Consider the following 19,621-nt stretch of genomic DNA (forward strand, 5'->3'; position numbering starts at 1 on the left):
GGGTGAACTGTTTTAGATATCCATGCGGACAGTTGTTCCTTTTTAGAAAGAATTACCTGCCTGTGTTCAGCATTCTGGATCTCTGCTCTAACTGTCCCCCTGTGACTTTGTTCTGTGACAGCGGCTTGCGGTGGGAATCTGACGGGCCCAGCAGGAGTGATTTTATCCCCTAACTACCCACAGCCGTACCCTCCCGGGAAGGAGTGTGACTGGAGAATTAAGGTGAACCCGGACTTTGTCATTGCCTTGATATTCAAAAGGTGCGTCTGGTGCAGACTACCGCTCTTTGGTAGGATTTTAATGCCGAGTTCAACTTTCCGCGGGGTGAGCAAGCAGCTCAGTGTCTAGCAGCTACCCCATCAGAGGCAGGGTGGCAGGAGTGGTGCTACTTTTCCTTGACGGGCAGTGCTCTGTATATAAGACATGCATGGGTTTCTTTCACACGCTGCTCGTCTGGCCCATGGTGCATTCTGTACATCAATGCTTCACTTGCATAATATTCAAGCCAGTGAAAACCATGCTGTGGGGATGCTCGAGGGAATGCCTCCTCGATGTCCCCCGTTTGTTGCAGTCAGGGAAGCCCAATTTCTTTCCATGTCTGACAGTTTCAGTCAGTGCTCTTACCATCGTTAAAACTGTTGAGATGAAGCGGACATAAAAACAGAAGATTCCCCAGACTTTGCCTGCTCGCTCTAAGGTTTGAATTCTAGACATCGGTGTCTAAGAAACAGACACTCACTCCTGCCCCACTAGATGATAAAATTTCAGAGCCATAAAGATTTACTAAAATCAACTCCACTGTGGTTACTGCTTAAATGTGGACTGTCCTCTACCTACCTGGGTCTGAACCTTTGAACACCAGCTGATGGTGCTGTTTGGAATCTTTTATATACAGGGCCTTATTCTTTGGCATCTAGTCATATAGGTGGGGCTTGGTGGTTACAGGAGAGCCCTGCTTTCATCTAGGCTGGCTCTGGGCCACCAAAATATCAACAAGCCAGGCCATAAGGTCTGGCCTCCATGGATGGATCCATAGGCAGCCATGCCTTCTCCACCATTATAAACTATGGTCACTGAACAATGAGCCAAAATAAATCATTTTTTTCTTTGGATTGCTTCTGTCAGGCAATTGTTCATAGTGAGGAAAAATGGCTTATACAATAACATATAGCACATTATACCATATATGCTATGTGGTTATTAAATTTTAGTGACTATTGAGATCTTATCCAATAATATGCTTTGATTGTTTAAAAAAATAAATGAAGGAGATGTTCTGGAAGATAAATGGTTATGTTGTCTTGCTAGCTAGCCTCTTAACCCATCAGGGCAAAGAGACTAGAAATTATTTCTCTGCCAGGGGGCAGGCTTCCTTGCCTCAGATTTTTTGAGCCTGCACTCAGCCCCCAGGCATATTAGCCTCTCACCATCCCTGATTCACAGTAACTCATGGGTCACAGTAACTCTGGATGTCAGTCCGTTAACGGGGTACTTTCTCCTGAAGGTACTTCTACTGATGGTCAAAAGAACAAACGCTTTCAGGACACACGGTGAGCACACAGAATGGATGAGTCTGCTCTGGCAGACACAACTGTGTGATTGTTCACCGCAGTGTTTGGTAGACCTCCCTTAAAATCTGCATGACCATCTGATTCCTGGAGCTAAAGAGGAAAGTGGCTATCGGATACAAGCAGAGCCCTGTTACTCAGTCTCAAAGCTACAAAGGAAGAGTTCATTTGATAACAAATAAGGGCATTTATCTAAGGAAGGTTCCTTGCACTGTTTTGCACACCTCTCTAAAAGATAGACAGCACAGATAATCCCCAAGTATCTCCAACTCTATGGTTCTCTGAACCATTTGCTTGTTCCCTATCTGTTTAGCTCCATATTCTGGTAGCTTCTCTGATCTGGAAAGTCTGTGCGCTAAGATGAGAATCATCCTGTGTCCGTCATCCCAGAATCCATGTAGCATGAGGGAAGTAGGCAGAATCCTGTGTAGGGATAGGATGCTCCAACAAGAGGAATCTAAGATGCTCTTCTGAGGCCTCCGTATGCGGACAGCAACCCCAGTCTTCAGAGAACCATTAGAGTCCGGCAACACACAGGACTCTCTCAGAAGATTGAATTCTGATGTGCTCTTGTCGTGAAGATGAGAGTCTGAAAGAGAAATTGGAGGAGAGCATTCTAGAACCACAGTGAGTGTGTGCTGGTGTTGGTGTTGGGGGGAACAATGGTTATCATTGTCCCTCTGGACTGTATAGTCATGTTCATTCACAGGAACTCAAACCCACTGCACAGACTGGATTAGATCTGGGAAGTTACTAAGATTTAGAGGTATATCATGATATGTTAAGTATAAATAAGCTCTATTATTACAAAGGGAGTTGAAATTAATTGTAAATTAAACGTCAAGGTTCTATGCCAAAACTATTGTATACTTTAAAAATGTTCAGCACAGAATGTGTTTTTATTTTCTTTCCTGTATCTGACTGTATTTCAGTGTTCAGTTGGTAATTATGGTCGTAATCAGCCTTGCTAGACAGTAGAGATGGCACAGGACCAAGTTCTAGAATTATCCATGAAAATGACCATGACTAAAATTATTCTTCCAATAAAATCCCACATGACTTTGCGATTCTGCCAACTCCCTGAGCTTGGGAAGCTCCACTCTTCTCCATCCTGTCTAATGCCAGCAAACTTGCAATAAGATTCCGGTTTCCAAATTATGAATTTGCAAATAGATTTGTTTAAGATAACAGTGATGTCATTGTGCCTCTCGGTAACAGATGACTCAGATCATGGAGTGGATGTTGATATTAAGAAAGAAAATAAAGAGGGAGAGAGAAGCACAGAAATTGGGAAGGAGGAAGAGAATGAAAGAATAAGAGAAAGATTACTTGGAATATTCAGTGTGGTACATGATTAGAAATATGTGTGCTCTGCTCCTGCGGGAACCATAAACATTGGCTCACTTACCTAAGGAAACAAAGATAATTATAGTTTTCAGTGGAAACATAGACCAGTGAGAAGTTTTTGATTTTTAACTTTTATAATATATAGCAGTGCAAAGTACACACATTTTAAATCTCAAAACATTCACCTAGTAATCAAGATTCAGTGGAAATCTATCTCTTTTGAGTCTGGTCTCTTCCAAGTTGCCCTTCTTTAGCAGTGAAGAGGTGCTACACCAATATGACTATATTTTTTTTTAGCTCCATTCAAAATTGTCTACAATTGGGTATGTTAGCCATCATGCAAAACACTGATGGTGCTTATTACAAATGATACTTCCAATTTAGCATGGTAATTGGTTTGTGTTTGATTTTGATAATAGTGATAATCAAAATTATTATGTAAAAGAAAACTAAAGGGTGATGTGCCCCAAAATGTTTGCTTGGAGACACGGGGTGGGCTTGTATTGGGGATGCAGGTGACACTGTCCTTCCTTGTAGTTTTAGCATGGAACCAAGCTATGACTTCCTGCACATCTACGAAGGGGAGGACTCCAACAGCCCTCTGATTGGAAGCTTCCAGGGCTCTCAAGCGCCAGAGAGGATTGAGAGCAGTGGTAACAGCCTCTTCCTGGCATTCAGGAGCGATGCTTCGGTTGGCCTGTCAGGGTTTGCCATTGAATTTAAAGGTATGTGCTGAGATGGATTTGTGGGAAATTTAAGTCATGTCAGGGGCTACTTCTGCTGTCAGTTACCACTTCACGAGATTTTGTGTCTCAAATGTATGTGTTCCTAACCTGCCTATGTAGATGTGGTACGTGTGTGTGTGTGTGTGTGTGTGTGTGTGTGTGATCTTTTTGAAGAAGAGAACCCCACCTGTCATGTTTTTAGAAACTTACTCTATCTCTGATGGAAAAGGACATAAAAATAGCAGGGAAAATTTTTTTTTCCAGGTGCATTGTCTCCAGAGGATAGATTATGACATTTGCAATAACTAGTTTGATGACATTTAAGAATCATTTTGATATGTGTTAGCATTTTCTGTTTTCTCTCCTTAGATTTACATTCACTGAGATTGCATTGCCTCAGTCTTTCCCACTGGGACACTATCCATCACCCCCGGGTCTTCCTCCCCCATGGGCTCATACTTGACAAGACGCTCTGACCCAAGCAGATAGTCATGTCTCTGAAACTCAGATCCACAGCCCACAGGTGGTTTGTGATCTATCAAATCCAAGGAAAACAGAAAAAGCTGCGTACAACGCCACTCTAACCCGAGCACTTTGATGCAGAGTCGATGAAAACAAATTCCACAGCATGAATTCCTTTGTGACTGAAGGAGGAGTGAGATTAAGACGCAGCAATAATTAGACACAACTATTAGCCCGATACCATCAATCATAATGAGGATTCGGGTAAAAATAAGAAACAAAATCTGGAGTGAAAATTATAAAGTAAAATGAACCTTCTATCATAGTCACAATTTTAATGGATTTGTACCGCTTTATACGGCTCTAACTTTAAAAAAATGTTTAAGCTCTCAAAATCCACAAACATGGGGTCTTTATTAAAATGCGTATAAAAATAATGCAGTTGAACCGATGCCTTTGGGGTAGAAATAGCTGTGTTTGGGAGTGATGAGAATGGCCCTTATGCATGTACACCTCGTCAGATAGCACAAAGCCTTCTCCTAGTTCACCATAGCTGCAGCCCAAGCAGCTACTCGAGCCAGAGTCCACTAGAAGCAAGGTATATAAAGTTCCAGTAGCCAGAGGTGAGGACAGCCTCTTCATTGGGTCCACTGTTTCCAGTATTTGTAGTTCCCAATGTTTGGAACATTTTCTGGAAGAGTCAGTGGGAAAGACTCACCAGAAGCTAACACAATTGGTGTCACCACACTGTCAAGGGCAAGCGATCTCAGGATGGGTACAACAGACTGCAGGGACAGTTGCTAGATTTGATGGGCCAGGAGGGGTCTCAGGGCAGCCCCCCCTGAGGCTCTACATGTACCACTCATTTGTTCGACAAAGCAGGAATTTACAAAGGTCTTCCTAAGTGGAATGGACAGGAACAACAGGAAAATACACACCAGTATGAAGTCATCTAATTAGAAAGCATAGCAAAATGTAAGCAGAAAGGGACTGTGATTTATCACTGCGCACTCAGAACTGACAATTGGTAAATAGAGCCACAAGATTCGATGCAGGTGTATGAAGGCAAACCAGCCGCCCAACTCTCAATCAGTGGCGTGAAATAGAGAGCTGTATAAACCATGTCTTACCAAGCCACACGCGGGTCTGAGCGAGATTTATAACAAAAGAGAATCAGAAAGAAGGCGAGGCCGTGGGTCTACGTTGATTGACAGAACAGGAAAGGTTCCCTTTTGAATGAGGCAGGGTTGATGCCTACAAACAAGCTGTGCTCACCCGAATCCTGAATGACTGCGGGAACAATGAAATGGGGTGACTTTGGTGTGCATGAGCAAACAAGGAATGAAAAATAGGAAGGGGTTTTTTGTTCTTTATTTGCTTAAATGCTTAGTGATCTACATAGGATTCAGAGCTGCTATAAAGACTTATGAGAATGTCATCTTCCATTTGGAATATATGAATATGTTTTCAAGGAGGCAAGTAGAGACACTTGTCCGTTGACAGGGGTGTCTGTCCCGCCCAGTCCTACATTTGTCCCAAATAAACACACCGAGGTCTACATTAAATATAAACTGAATGGCCACATGGCTCGATACCTTATTCAGCAAGGCAGTCACATCTTGCTTCCTCTGCGTCTGGGTCACGACTGGAGACTGAGCTTCTCTCTTCCCAGAATTCTCCTTTCCTCACACACTGACCATGATCAGGAAGACACAAAAAGTAACATCATCAACCTTGATCCCAGACCAAAAGTACAAACAATGGAATTCAGGATTGTACTTGTGTATCCCAATGCTCCTTGCATGTATGATTGACACTACTTTTTCTGTAGTAGATAAAATAATTGGCATTTATGAACTTTTCATGGAGGCAGAGTTTTCAAACCAAAAGGATAACTTCGAAGTTATCCCAGAGCCTGAACCAATCCTAATAACCTCATTATGCCCCATCCTTCTGACACCACCAAAGAGACGGCCATAACATTGAGCCAAATAGTGTCCTCCACTTTCTATAACACCCACTGGGAAGTCTGTGAAGTTCCGCTCCACAGACCTCACCCACACTAGGCACTCTTATGGAGATGAAGAATAAAGATATGTTTACTAAATAAAGCATGAATCAAACTAGAATTTCACAGAACGCATAGTTATAGACAGATATTCATTGATTTATTGATGTTTTGAGTGACCTGTTGAAGCAGAAAGTGGAAACTATCACATAGCAACAAACTCTGAGTGTCCAGACAGAACGTACAGGACACCAATGCCGGGCCTTGTGGTCCATGACTACAGGGTTAGTGCTCACACATATGTCCTTGGGAGTGCCCTGTCTGGATCTGAACCCCAATTGTCAGCTCTGCGTTGCAGAAGGACGGTAACAATTGGCATGGGGCTCAGCTCAGGCTGGCACAGGGCTCAGCTCAGGCTGGCACGGGGCACACCCTCCGTGAGTCTCAGCAGTTTCTGCAATTAGGATGAAATTATGGGGCAACTGTCACACACCAGATGTCATCTTTGATAGCTGTCACTTAGATGTCATTTTCCTGCTAAGCTTGACAGTCTTCAGTGTACGTTATCAGCCCTAGGAACCGTAATCCAGAGCACTTCATGAGTTTCTGACTTGAGTCTGTCTGCATCGCCACGAGAAGGAGCACTTGACTTTCAGAGTTTCTGCAGTTTTCCTTTCGTAAAATCAAATCATCAGTCCTCAAAAGTGTGTGACAAGTTCAGGTTGGGGTGGGTCAGAGACAAGTTGGAAAATGAGCCTCACATCTTCCTCAATCGGTTTTAAAATGCACACCCATTAGGCCCTCAGCAGCTTATAAGCTGCACATCCCATAAACACCCTGTCTTTGCTTACGTGAAAATAATTTTATATCACTCTAATAAAAAAAATTGTTTTTAAGACAGTAAATATCATTTGTTTATTGGAAGCGAATGCCCTGCTGTGACCTCTAAGCTAACACAGTCATTAGCTGATGAGTGTGTTTCTAAGCAGTTCTTCCCATGGTGGACGCTGTGCTGGATCCCAAATAGAGTAAGCAAAGAAACAAAGGGAATGACAGCTCAGAGATGCTGTCATGGCACACATGTTCTTTCTTCTCCAGAGAAGCCCCGCGAAGCTTGCTTTGATCCTGGGAACATAATGAATGGGACGAGAATTGGAACTGACTTCAAGCTGGGCTCCACAGTTACCTATCAGTGTGACTCTGGCTACAAGATTGTGGACCCCTCATCTATTGAGTGTGTGACAGGAGCTGATGGGAAGCCCTCTTGGGACCGGGCTCTGCCTGCCTGTCAAGGTACATCTGACTCAGCTTTACTCCTTCCTTCTTTGTAGTATTTTACTTAAAATACAGTCTAACAGTCCAGGCTATAATCCCCAGCCAAAGTGGGGGCCACTCACTCAGGAAGTTACTGCTGAGTCCCTAGGACAGTCCTTAGTCACTTAGCTGTTCTCACTGTAAATGAACAAGGTGATGTTTTTATTTTACTGAGGTGACTAGAAAAAATTGTGTCTGTTTTGTTTACTTTTCTATCCAATCCAAAGGAAGTACATGGTAACATTCTCCAGAAACTTCTCAATAAGAAGATGAATACATATGACAGATAAAATAGATGATAAGAAGACAGATCAATAGATAGAAAAATAGATAGATAGATAGATAGATAGATAGATAGTAGATAGGCAGATAGATAGATGATAGATAGATAGATGATAGATAGGCAGATAGATAGATAGATAGATAGATAGATAGATAGATAGATAGATAGATTAGACAGGTAGGCGGGTGGATGAACAGACAGCTAGATTGGTAGATAGGTGGTACAGTTAGATGATAAATAGAAATGGGCTATTTGCAAAAAGAGCTGTTTGGATTTCATATGACTGAGCTAAAATAAAATTGGTTTCTATCCCTTATACTTCTTTTTAGAAATGTGGTTCATAAGCTTTTGAGAAAGCAAACCTTTTTCTGAAATAGGCAGGTTGAATTGGCACAGCCAAGGTGGAAATGACAGTCACCTGTCTACGCTGATGGCCAGACTCACAATATCTCACCGGAAACCTCCACTCTGGGATTAGTTACCCATAAACAGCCTCTATCCAAAAGGAGAATTAATGTTTCCATTTGCAAACTGTAAAATACTTGTCTCAGTTGGGGCTTCTATTTTTTGTACTAAAACACCAGGATCAAGAGCCGCTTGGAGAGGAAATGGTTAATTTCAGCTTAAAGCTCTCAGGTCACACTCCATCCTTGAGGGAAGTCAGGACAGGGACCTGGAAGCAGAACTGAAGCAAAGGGCATGGAGGAACTCTGCACACCAGCTCAGTCTGTTTTGTTATCCAACGAGGACCGTGTTCCCAGAGATGACCGTGCCCTCAGTGACCAGGACCCGCCCACATCAACCTTCCATCAAGCAATACACCACAGGCTTTTCCACAGCCCCGACTGATGGAAGCATTTTTTTTCAATCGAAGTTTCCTTTACCCAAATGAATCTGGCTTGTATTAAGTGGCCAGCACTATAGCCATGGTAGCTATTTGGGACAATAAAAATACTCTGAAATAAAGTCAGAACTAATGAAATGGTTTGTTAAATTTAGTTAAGCCTTTCCTGGTTGGCTGTCAGCTCTGTGAGCTATTGTCCTGTGGGAAGAGGTGAGCCTGCCAAGTCACGCACGCAGGACTGGGGACGTCTCCTGACTGTCATTAGCTCTCCCAAAAAACCAGTAACAAGAGCCGTCCCATTTCCATTACCACATTCCACAGAGTTTATTAATCATGGCAAATGTCCTGTTTGTCCATTAGGACTAACTGTGCTAATTAGCATTGAACAGATTAAACATGCTATCTTTATTTCTTTTTTTAACCACTTGAAAATTGCCATATAAAGAATAAATGAACTGTAATAATGTAGTGGATGGGAAAGAGGCCAGGAGGAAGGAAGGGGGGAGAAAGAAAGGGAGGGAGGGATTCCAGTCAAAGTACCAAGTATGATATGGGCATGTGGTGAAACTCCTTAACTTATACTTGTAAGTATGAGCTGATATTTATAATAAAAAGAAGAAAGGATCTTAGAAAGAAACCAAACTTTCTCACATCCTAGAAGTAATTGTGAGTTCAGGTCAGTGATGGTGTCCCTAAGATAAAGAACCATCACATGGTACAGGAAAGGGCCCGGGGTTTATGGGAAGCTCAGTCCTGGTGCCTTGGTCCCCAGTCACGCAGCATAGCTGAAAGGAAGAGCAGGTACCAGCCCCTCCTGATATCACAAAAAGATGTCAGTGTTGGCGTTTTAACTCACAACCTGAACAAGGGACTGGGCCTCAATTAGATGCTGGTGTCTTGATGCCCGAATAGAGCATTGACCACATAAACTAAAAGGTTTTCTGGTTTACCCAGAAAAGGAACAGGAAATTTAGTAAGATTATCAGGAGGAGGAAAAGGTCCATATAATCTCACAGTGTACACACACCCACATGCATATATACACATGTACACACATATACACATGCACACACACACACAAATGCACATATACACACATTCACATACACACATATCTATATAGACTCACATACACTTGTATATACACACAAACATACATATGCACACGTGCATACACGCATGCACATGTATATATATTCATAGGCATGCATATAACTATACACACATATATACAAATATATATGTACACAAATATATGTAAACAAATTCACATATGCATATATACATAAGACATGCATGTATAAAATCCAAACATAGACACATATATACACATGTACACACACAAGCATAAACACCATACACATAAATATACTCATAGACACATACATTCACATATACACACATATAAAATGCATGAAATATAAACATGAATGTGCACACAGATATATACACATACATGCACATACACACATGCCCAAACAACCCATGGTAAGTCACTTTCTCTCCCCTCTTATCTCTTCCCTCACTTTCTAGTGACACTCCTTTAATCTCATCTTGAACTCATGTAAGACAGCCACAGAAAGGTATCCATGAAAGATTAAAACAAACAAAACTTTAAAAAGGCAAAGATCACTTATTTATGTGCTAAAAATTGACGGGTTCTTCCTATCTCTTAGATCAGTCTGATGACTGATATCAACTAGTTGATCCTGGGAGCTTATCCTTTATCCAGTTACTTATTATTTTCAGCATAGTGGTATAGCTGTTTCATTATTATTTGAAAATTCCTCAGACAGGTTTTGATAATAATGTTAATCTCTCGTTGCGTCGAAAGCTTTTATTCCTGATGTGGGTCTTTGCTTGGTGCTCTCATGACCCTCGTTGACAGTGCAGGGTCAGCTGTTGACATGGGTTCCAAGATGAGCAGGCTGAGCATGTTTGGATCTGTCTACTGGGCTCACCTGACCCTGCAGCCCCACCCTCACACGCAGCTCACATTTCTCCTCTGGCTTTGTTTGCAGCACCCTGTGGAGGCCAGTACGCGGGATCAGAGGGGGTCGTGTTATCCCCAAACTACCCTCACAACTACACAGCTGGTCAGATATGCATCTACTCCATCACGGTGCCCAAGGAATTCGGTGAGAAATTGCTATTGCTTTAATTCACTGCCACACGCTTTAGAGCTAATCTGTCTGTTGTTTAGTAAAAGTAGGACAGAATGATACAAAAGAAGAGCTGTTCACTGAAGTACCAGATTTTCTAAGCCCACCCCTCACAGTGTCCCCTGATGCTCTTCTACCAGTGGGGTGTCATGTGTTCACATGTCCCTCAAAGGAGGCAGTGGCATCTCAACCACTAACGTGGGGTAAAGGAAGCAGTGGCATCTCAACCACTAACATGGCCCCCTTCCATGCTGTGTCCAGAAATGGCTTTGGAGTCATTTGTTTGTAAATGTTGGGCGGGAAGCAGAGGCACACGCAGGTCAAAAGCCTGAGTCACACCTCTGCACAGCTGCACACCTTGAGACTTTGCGATATATAGGCAGAGGGGTCCTGGGTGTCTTGTACTTGCTCCTGACTGGAAAGATTAATAGATATTGTGTGGTTCTTTACTTAAGGAAGCCAGACAATAACGTTTACAGTCCTACAAGCTATTTCCATCTTCCTCTCAATGGTAAACCAAAAAGAAAGAAAGAAAGAAAGAAAGAAAGAAAGAAAGAAGGAAAGAAAGGAAGGAAAAGAAAGAAAGGAAAGAAGAAAAAAAGGAAAAGAAATCTAGAAGCCACCATTTTTCCTTACATTAAAATCAACAGTCACATACTCAGAAACGGAGTATATAAATTTTAATGTGAGCATGTATTCGAGATAAAATATTTTTAAAGACTTCTATTATTTTAAGTTTGTGAGATGCATATTTGAGCCACTTCAGTTCTAGCTAAGTCTGGTCCAGTCTGGATCCTCCCTTCTGAGTGTAGTGCAAGTGTTCAGCTCCTGAAGCTGCTACTGCCTCAGACCTTTACAGCTGCTCCCCATTTCCAAGTACAGCCACAAGGTCATCTTCACAATGCTGCCACCTGGGTATGCTGGGAGAATTTCTTTGTTTCCCCCTTTCACACTCAGACACGAGGGTGTGAACCCTGCTGTTTAAGCACTCTAATAATTTCCTCTCAGAGGCATCCATCCCTGAGGTGGGTTTGCAATACACCTGGCTGAGGCTGACAGTTCCGTGGCTTTGTTCTTTCAGCCAGAGTTGGGTCTGTCTGCTCACCTGGGTAGAGAGACCACTGTTTAGGATGTGAGTGTGTGCCACATGTGTGCAGTTCCTGCAGGGGCCAGAAGAGTCCCTGGACCTGGAATTAGGGACGGTGGAGTCACCATGTGGGTGCTGGGAATCAAACCCCTGTCCTCTATAAGAACAGGTGTTCTTAACCACTGAGCCATCTCTCCAGCTCCCATGTGTGCTTATTTTTCTAAGATTCCTGAACTAACAATCCTCTAGAGGGACCGTGAATATGTGCGAACAAATTCTCCTTTGCTCTTAAGACTATGGCCCACTCTCTCTTCTTTTTCTAGTGGTATTTGGACAGTTTGCCTACTTCCAGACTGCGCTGAACGACTTGGCCGAGTTGTTTGATGGAACCCACCCACAGGCCAGGCTTCTAAGCTCTCTCTCTGGGTCCCATTCAGGTAAAACTTTCAAACTATACAGCTATGGTGATTGTTTTAAATTCCTGTCCCCCATTATGATGAATAGGAAATGTAATCATCTTTGAATCTATAGGTCTGTAGATTTCAGAAGGTTTATCATTTTATTTACTAACATTGTGGGGGAAATTCCATTCACCTCAAATGTGATATTCAAAAAAAGGAAGGAAATTGATGAATTTTGTTTTCTGTTCTATATGTTTTATTCTCCTTCCCCGGGGTAAATCTATCATTTTCTCCTGATCAATTCCAAGCATGTATGCTACACAAACAGAAAACATCCATGGACCTTTTGTTTACAGCAGTTCCCACAGATTCTCAGACACACATATCCTACTGGCCCAGCTCAGCACAGTTACTAGCCCTCATCTGCGGATAAACCCTTATTGGGATTTTTCTGCACTGATTATGTGAATTAAGTAGACTTTTACTTTACCCAGAAGTACTCATTGTGAGTAACATAGGTCTTAAGTCGCCAAAGTTGAAGTTTGTTTTTGGTTTCTCTCTATGTCCTGATTTGCCAAAATCTTTATATCTCAGCTTCGTGGATTTCTAGCGAGGCCGTATCATGTCATGCCTACAAATGCCTCAGGTGACAGACGAGCAACTCCTCACACACAGTGGCAAATCTCATGCATTAGCTTAGGGGTTAGGGGTCTTGGGACTCTTGTGTGCACTTAGGAGACACTTCCCAACATGCTGTGTGTGCTGTCTGCTTTAATGGTTAAACAATTATTTCCAAAGTGGTTTGTGAACCCTTCAATGTTTCTAAACTGTTGACGGAATAAACAAATATTCTCCCAATAAAAATGAGGCTAGCAGGTCATGGTAAATTCAGCCCCTCATGTGACTCTCAGGACTTAAACGTCCTGTGTGGTCAGCCACAGAGCACGCTCCCTGTCGTTCACAGTTAGCCTTCCATCATGACTGCTGCCCAGTTTATTAGACTCCACAAAGCAAGAACTGGCTTTAAAAATGTTCATAAAAGTGAGGTGCTTGGGTCTTAAACCCCTAAATCAAGTTTTGCTCTATTTAATTTGAAGCATTTATTGTGGACTTTCAAGTCCACACTGCTTCTCCAAGAATGCCATCAACACAGCCCACTGTGACTGCCAGATCACATATCCTTGCCTCTGTTTGAATTTCCAGGTGAGACACTCCCGCTGGCTACATCCAATCAGATTCTGCTTCGGTTCAGTGCAAAGAGTGGAGCATCTGCCCGGGGTTTTCACTTTGTCTACCAAGGTGAGGGGGCTCCCTGCACACTGAGTTGTGTGCCAGGGTGAGGGGGCTCCCCATGCAATGCATTTTGTCTACCAAGGTGAGGGGGCTCCCTGCGCACTGAATTGTCTACCAAGGTGAGGGGGCTCCCTGCGCACTGAATTGTGTGCTAAGGTGAGGGGGCTCCCAGTGCACTGAATTGTCTACCAAGGTGAGGGGAGTTCCTGGGCTTTGAACACTGAAGGAAAAATCAACAAATTTCATTCTTGTGACATTTAAAGAATTGAGGACATTTATCTATGTGAGATAAAATCACTTAATAAAAACAATTGGGTTTCATTTTGGCACATTAAATTGTACCTCTCCTTCTAAGACATACTATCTTATTTCCTATTGTTATAAAACACCAATACAATTATTGATTAAAGTATCTACATGTGGCTCTTCAGATTTTACAAAATGACATAAAATGTAGTATTTTATCTAATTATGTAAATCATTCACAATAATTTAGATCAATATATATTGAAATATAGCTAAACATATGTTTAAAAGAAGCATATTTGTTGTGGAAAGTAACTGAAATTACAAGTTAACAAAGCCAAACCCAGAATGACACTTCCATGCCCGTTCCTCCGGATAAACAACACTTTGTAAAATTAACTACTATGTCCCACACCTTTGCATTTGCTTCTGTTTGTTGGTTCAATCTGAAGCTTATTTAAATAAATCTGAAGTTGTTTAAAAGTCCCCCAAAGTGAAAAAGATATCACACTCTCATTGACCTTTAATATTTATCACACAAACTTGAAGGTTTCTGTGAAGCCAGAACTGATCACTGCACAGACGGGAGCTGCTTTGGGGCTCGCTTCCGGGCTCGCTTCCGGGCTAGGCTTCCGCGTCCAGGCTCCACTTCTGCTTCTGGGATCCGCTCCCGGGCTCCAGTCACAATTCTTGAATGTCTCTCCATAGTTTCATCCAGTCTGAAGATTACCATCTACCTTTAATTGTTTTTCTCACAAGTATAGAAAAATCTGAGTGGTTCTTTCCCTTGATATGGAATTCTCCAGAAATTATCTCAGAAAAATTCTGCTTTTCAGAAAACCATGGAGGATAATAGTCCTACCATGTGTTTCAGTTCTCGAAATCTCACAGAGCAGCAGTGATGAGCTCAAAATATTTCACTATAAAAAGCTTCAGCTTCCATTATCAAAATCACATAAACGGTCTTGGGCAGAGGGTTGGGAGGATGTTGGCAGCACACCGGAGAAATATTTCCAGCCCTTTAGTGACAGTTGCTTCAACATGGATGTTAGGGAATTAAAAGTAGTACATTGTTTCAAGATTGTAGTTTTTGTTAAATGTAAATGACCAGTATATTTTTAATTGATTTTGTTATAGAATAGCTATTTTAGGCAAGCTGACTAAGATTTTCTTCAAATAAGTTTGGAATTGCTTTGTCAAAGAAGATTCATTATCCATAATTCACATTTCTCACATTTCTTCTGTGCCAAAACCAGACTAATTGTTTTAAATATATTTTTCCTCCTGAAAAAATTTACATTAACACTAGAAAATGAATTCAAGTTATTCTGAATCTTTATGAGGGACTTGCTCTGACTTTTGACAAAGATTAGACCATTGATCAGATAAGTAGCAAATGACCCAAGGCCTGTGTTACCCTCGAGTTCACACCCAAGTGGCATGTTTTGAAAAATATTTAAATCATTTTTGGGGACATGTATCTGTGTGGTGGAGTCTGTGTGGTTTATGTGTTTGTGTAAATGCATGTCAATGTGTGTGCATGCATGTGTGTACACGTGTGTGGAGGCAAGAGGTTGATACGTCTTCCTCAGTCTCTCCCCTCCTTTTTTATAACAGGGTCTGACTCCATACCTAAATTTCCCCAACTTATTCACACAGACTGTGCAACAAGCTCCAGGGATCCACCTGGACCCACACACTTAGCCCTGGGGTTGCAGGTGCAATCTCCAAACCCTGCGTTTTAATTTGCATAGGGTTTTGAGCTCAGCTCCACAGAATTGTATGGAAAGAACTTTACTGGCTGAGCTGTCTCCCAGTCCTGAAAAAATAGTTTCTTTCTATAAAGCCATGCATCATCATTAAAAATATGTAAAACTACAGGAAACTCGAGAGCAAACATTTATAGAAGAAATTTGTTTTCCTTGTATAATAATAAAAATGACATATTTAATGTCTTATAAAACCCAATACTCCACCTTTCCCTCTCTCCACTAGTGAGTTTATGTAAAAATGAGTCTTTTATCAAAGCTAAATCCCTGGGAGATATAAAGAAAGAAGCTTGTGAACCCAGTTTATAAACTACTCAAAGGCAAGAAGAAAATCTTCAGCCCTGCGGGGGAGTTGGATCGAATGCTGGTGTTTGAAAAGAGTTACGTGGAAGCTAGCCATTCTTTGAACTCTATTGTCTCCAGATGTTCCGAGCTGCGGCTTCGTGCACCATTGCCAGCTTGGCAGCTTCGCTCATCCCTAAGTTATTAAAGCTTTGGATTACTCTGTGACTTTGTGACCTGAGGCTATAGGATGCTTGAACCCTGTTAGCAGGCAGACGGGTCATTATGAAGAATGTCTGAGGGGCCAGCCACAGTTATATGCAGCAAGACAGAGAGAAGTGAGCCTGGGACTCCAGTGTGAAAAGCTGTCCCTCCCTTCCCAGCCCGCAGTAACTGCTTCCTGGTGGAGGATATGGAGACTGGAGACCATGAGATCAAACATATCATCCTCCAAGCTTCTGAAGAAATGTAGACCGTGACAGTTAGCGGTACTGTCAATCCACACTGCCTAGAATCAACTGGGAAGAGCATCCCAATGGGGGATTACTTTAGATCGGGTTGGACTGTAGGCACATCTATGGGGCATTTTCTTGACTGCTAATTAATGCTTTACTACTCAGCCCACTGGAGGCAGCCAGTCCTGAGGCAGAGGGTCCTGAAGTGTGTAAAAGTGAAGAAAGCTGGCAAGCAGGCAGGCAAGCATGCAGCAGGAGTGCATTCATTGCTCTCTGCTCCTGACTTTGGTTATGGTGTGGCCAGCTGTCTCTCATTCTTGCCTCTGCTGCTTGCCTTCAGTAACCAGGAATTACAAACTCAACAAAGTCTTTCTGGACAGCGCCCTGCTTTAGTCAACTTCCTGTCAAGTCTTAGACTCTTTACAGATGTTAACACAGTTCATTGAAAAGCAAATGAACAACAACAAAAACTGCTGAAAAATAATCATAGCTAGAAGCATGAGTAGGTTCCTCTGAGCTGGGCTGGGAAGAGCAGAACCAAGAGTCTCATTGCATGAAGCCCTGAAGCCCCACGCTTGGTCCTTTCTTGACTTTTCTGAGATGCTATCAGCTAAAGCATAGTTGATTTTGCCTTTCTAAAAAAAAATCACATTTGGCATCAAAAGTTTATATAATTTAGTAGCTTGTTGCTTTTGTGAAAAACGTTTATGGTTAAACTATAAATGTAATTCACTGGTGTTTGCTAATTCCCTAACTAGAACCAGCTTATCAGGCAGGTCAGAATCCTAAACTCCCAGCCAAGAAAGAGTGTCCCTTGGTCACTAAAGGAAATAAGAAGCTGCACCATGTGCCTGCCCTGCAATTTATTCCTTGTGTTGTTCACTTCCTGTAACCGCTTGCTGTGGAAGGCTATACACGTCTCTTTGATTGGTGATGGCACCAGCTCTAACCGGTGGAAGGCTACAGGCATACCTCTTTGATTGCTGATGGCACACGCTGACTGATGGATCACTCATGCTCTCCTAGGAATTCCGCATGAGCTTTTTTTTGTTTGTTTTTGCCTTCCCCAGAAAGCATTGTGTGCACACAGCTAATGACTCTCCACTCTTGGCTCTGTAAGACTCCTTAGAGGAGCATCAGTCTCTAGCTCAATACAGTGGTGTGCTGTGATATATTTCCATGTCCCTTGTCTGCCCTCCAGCTGATTTCGCCCTCACTTCTCTCTCAACTACTTTTAAGTTTATTTCATGATGGCACAAATATTATCTAAGAGACAAAGAGTAGAGATGAGAGAAAAGAACTCCCACACTCTGCCTAAGAGGCCTGGATGAGCAGGACCAGGAGGTCCTAATGGAGAGGAGGATGTCACAGCAGAATCCTGTCCTCTTGATGTGACCATGGTCCATTTAGCCCTGCCCCTGTCTCACACTTGCTCTGCCTTTCCTTTGCTTGCCAAACTTCCAGCTCCATGGAAGTTCTTTAGAGTCACATGTGCATACAGTACTACTCACTTATGTAGTTGCCTTGACAACTGTAGAATCCTTGTCCACATCCACCACCCAAGGACCAGAAGACACGCAGCATTTCATAGACATAGGCATTTACATCCTATGACAAGGAAATCTTCATCCCATGGGAACCCAGGGGAATCTCAGCAGAGGGAGAGCAAGGATGGCAGGTAATAAGACTTGGCTGTAGAGCTGGGTCATGGTGACTGTTCTAGGAGCGCTTCCCTCAGGGCCACTACATCCTTGAGTATCTTCATTTTCACATAGGAAATGGAAGGATCAGAGTAGAAGGAACACCGGTGTAGGGAAGAGCCCGTAATCATTATATGGGGTTCTTGATCTTGCTGGGGCACCCATGGTGCTATTGATGCTGTCTGGGATAGCATGAACACATAACTGTCTGAGATGTTTCTCCTGGTTGATAGAAAAGGTACCCTGCCCTTTACCATCAAACCACTGACTCTGTAGCTATTTTTTCTCACATGATTGTTCATGGAATGTTCTACTTTAGGTTGTTCCTTGCTGCTTAATTGACTCCTCCCCCTCTACCTTCTTCAGTTCCAAAGCACACGGTGATAACATTTGATGATAGCTTTTACAGCTATCCATCTCTCTGCACTGAGTGGCTGACTTATAGGAATAGCATTTTCTATTTGTGAGAGTTGACCCTAAGAAACAAAGTGAGGTTCTGGATTGTCACCTTCTGTATCTAATCTCAAAATCCTGATTAATCCCCCCCACCACCCCCTCACACATACTCTTACTGGGTTTTTTCATGGTCTATGTGACTGGTTGAATCCCTGGCTGCAGGGTGGACCTTCCCTTGTTTTACAGGGTCTCCTTACTTAGAATACTTAGTGTATTGTTTTTCTTAGTGTTGTCGGAGCTACTGGCCATAAAGCCTGGCCCCAACCTGGTACTCGCTCCCATTAAAAGAAAACACCATAATGCATAGAGGAATGGAAACCAAATTGTTCATCTTTTCCCAATTGGATAGAAAGAAATTCTTCATCTGTGACTTGCCCACAGCTGAGTTGTGTCTTTCAGCAAATAACCACACAGCAGGAAGTGTGTGTTTATACATAGTCTAGCCTCTCTCCTGGGAGATGAGTCTTTCCTTGGGCCTCAAAGTTTATCCTGTAGGTGGTCACCTGCACTCCAAGTAGAATATTCTGGAAGAATCCTAATTCATGGGGCCTAGATTATAATTGTAGAGTGTTACCTTTGTCCACTGTGGTGGCATGAGATATGCTTTCTTGACAAATTAACTGTATGAATATTGCTAATGACAGTCCCAGCATGTTCTAGCAGATCTACAGAACTCCCTTCGTCCACACAATTAAAAGCCCAGCAACTCCCTGAGTCCCCTCATCCATCCCTGGCAGCCATCATCCGGTTCTCTACTCCAGAAACTGCAACTGTCTGGGATCTTCCACGTAGGTGGAACAGTACAATCTGTTTCCTGCCAAGAGCAGCTTGACTCCCTCAACACAACGCCCTTCAGATGCATCCATCCCTGTGTGAATAGCAAGGTGTCCTTCATTTGTAAGGTTTAATAAAACTCTCATGTGTGAATTCATAGACCACACATGGTTATACAGTCATCTTCTGATGGACACTGTCTTAGTTAACCCACAGTCATCTGATTGGATAGTGTCTTGCCTATATCAGATGGGCTGGCGGTCATGTCTGTGGGGGAAATGTTTTGGTTATTAATTAACGCAGGAGGGTCCAGTCGACTCTAGGCACCATCCCTCGGTTAGTGGTCCTGGGCTCTATGAGTCAACTATCCCAGCATAAGGCTGGGTGAAGTGGGCCAAAGCAGCATGCTGTGTCCCTTCGTGGTTTCTGCTTCAAGTTCCCACTT

At 42.6% G+C, this 19,621-nt stretch overlaps 1 protein-coding gene across 2 annotated transcripts in view; it reads left to right on the forward strand.

The window, feature by feature from the left end:
• Positions 1-19,621, forward strand: part of Csmd1 (CUB and Sushi multiple domains 1) — a 1,426,468-nt gene that overhangs the window by 1,246,342 nt on the left and 160,505 nt on the right. For both annotated transcript variants that reach the window (XM_041673587.1, XM_041673588.1), the window contains exons 28-33: positions 122-260; positions 3,453-3,640; positions 7,209-7,403; positions 10,573-10,689; positions 12,124-12,237; positions 13,405-13,500. In XM_041673587.1, coding sequence (XP_041529521.1) covers positions 122-260; positions 3,453-3,640; positions 7,209-7,403; positions 10,573-10,689; positions 12,124-12,237; positions 13,405-13,500 — 849 coding nt within the window. The remainder of the gene's footprint in view (positions 1-121; positions 261-3,452; positions 3,641-7,208; positions 7,404-10,572; positions 10,690-12,123; positions 12,238-13,404; positions 13,501-19,621) is intronic.

The sequence above is a fragment of the Microtus oregoni genome, unplaced genomic scaffold (assembly GCF_018167655.1).
Source record: "Microtus oregoni isolate MIOR12 unplaced genomic scaffold, Mior012 000024F_ref0000369, whole genome shotgun sequence".
In the NCBI taxonomy this organism is placed as follows: domain Eukaryota; kingdom Metazoa; phylum Chordata; class Mammalia; order Rodentia; family Cricetidae; genus Microtus; species Microtus oregoni.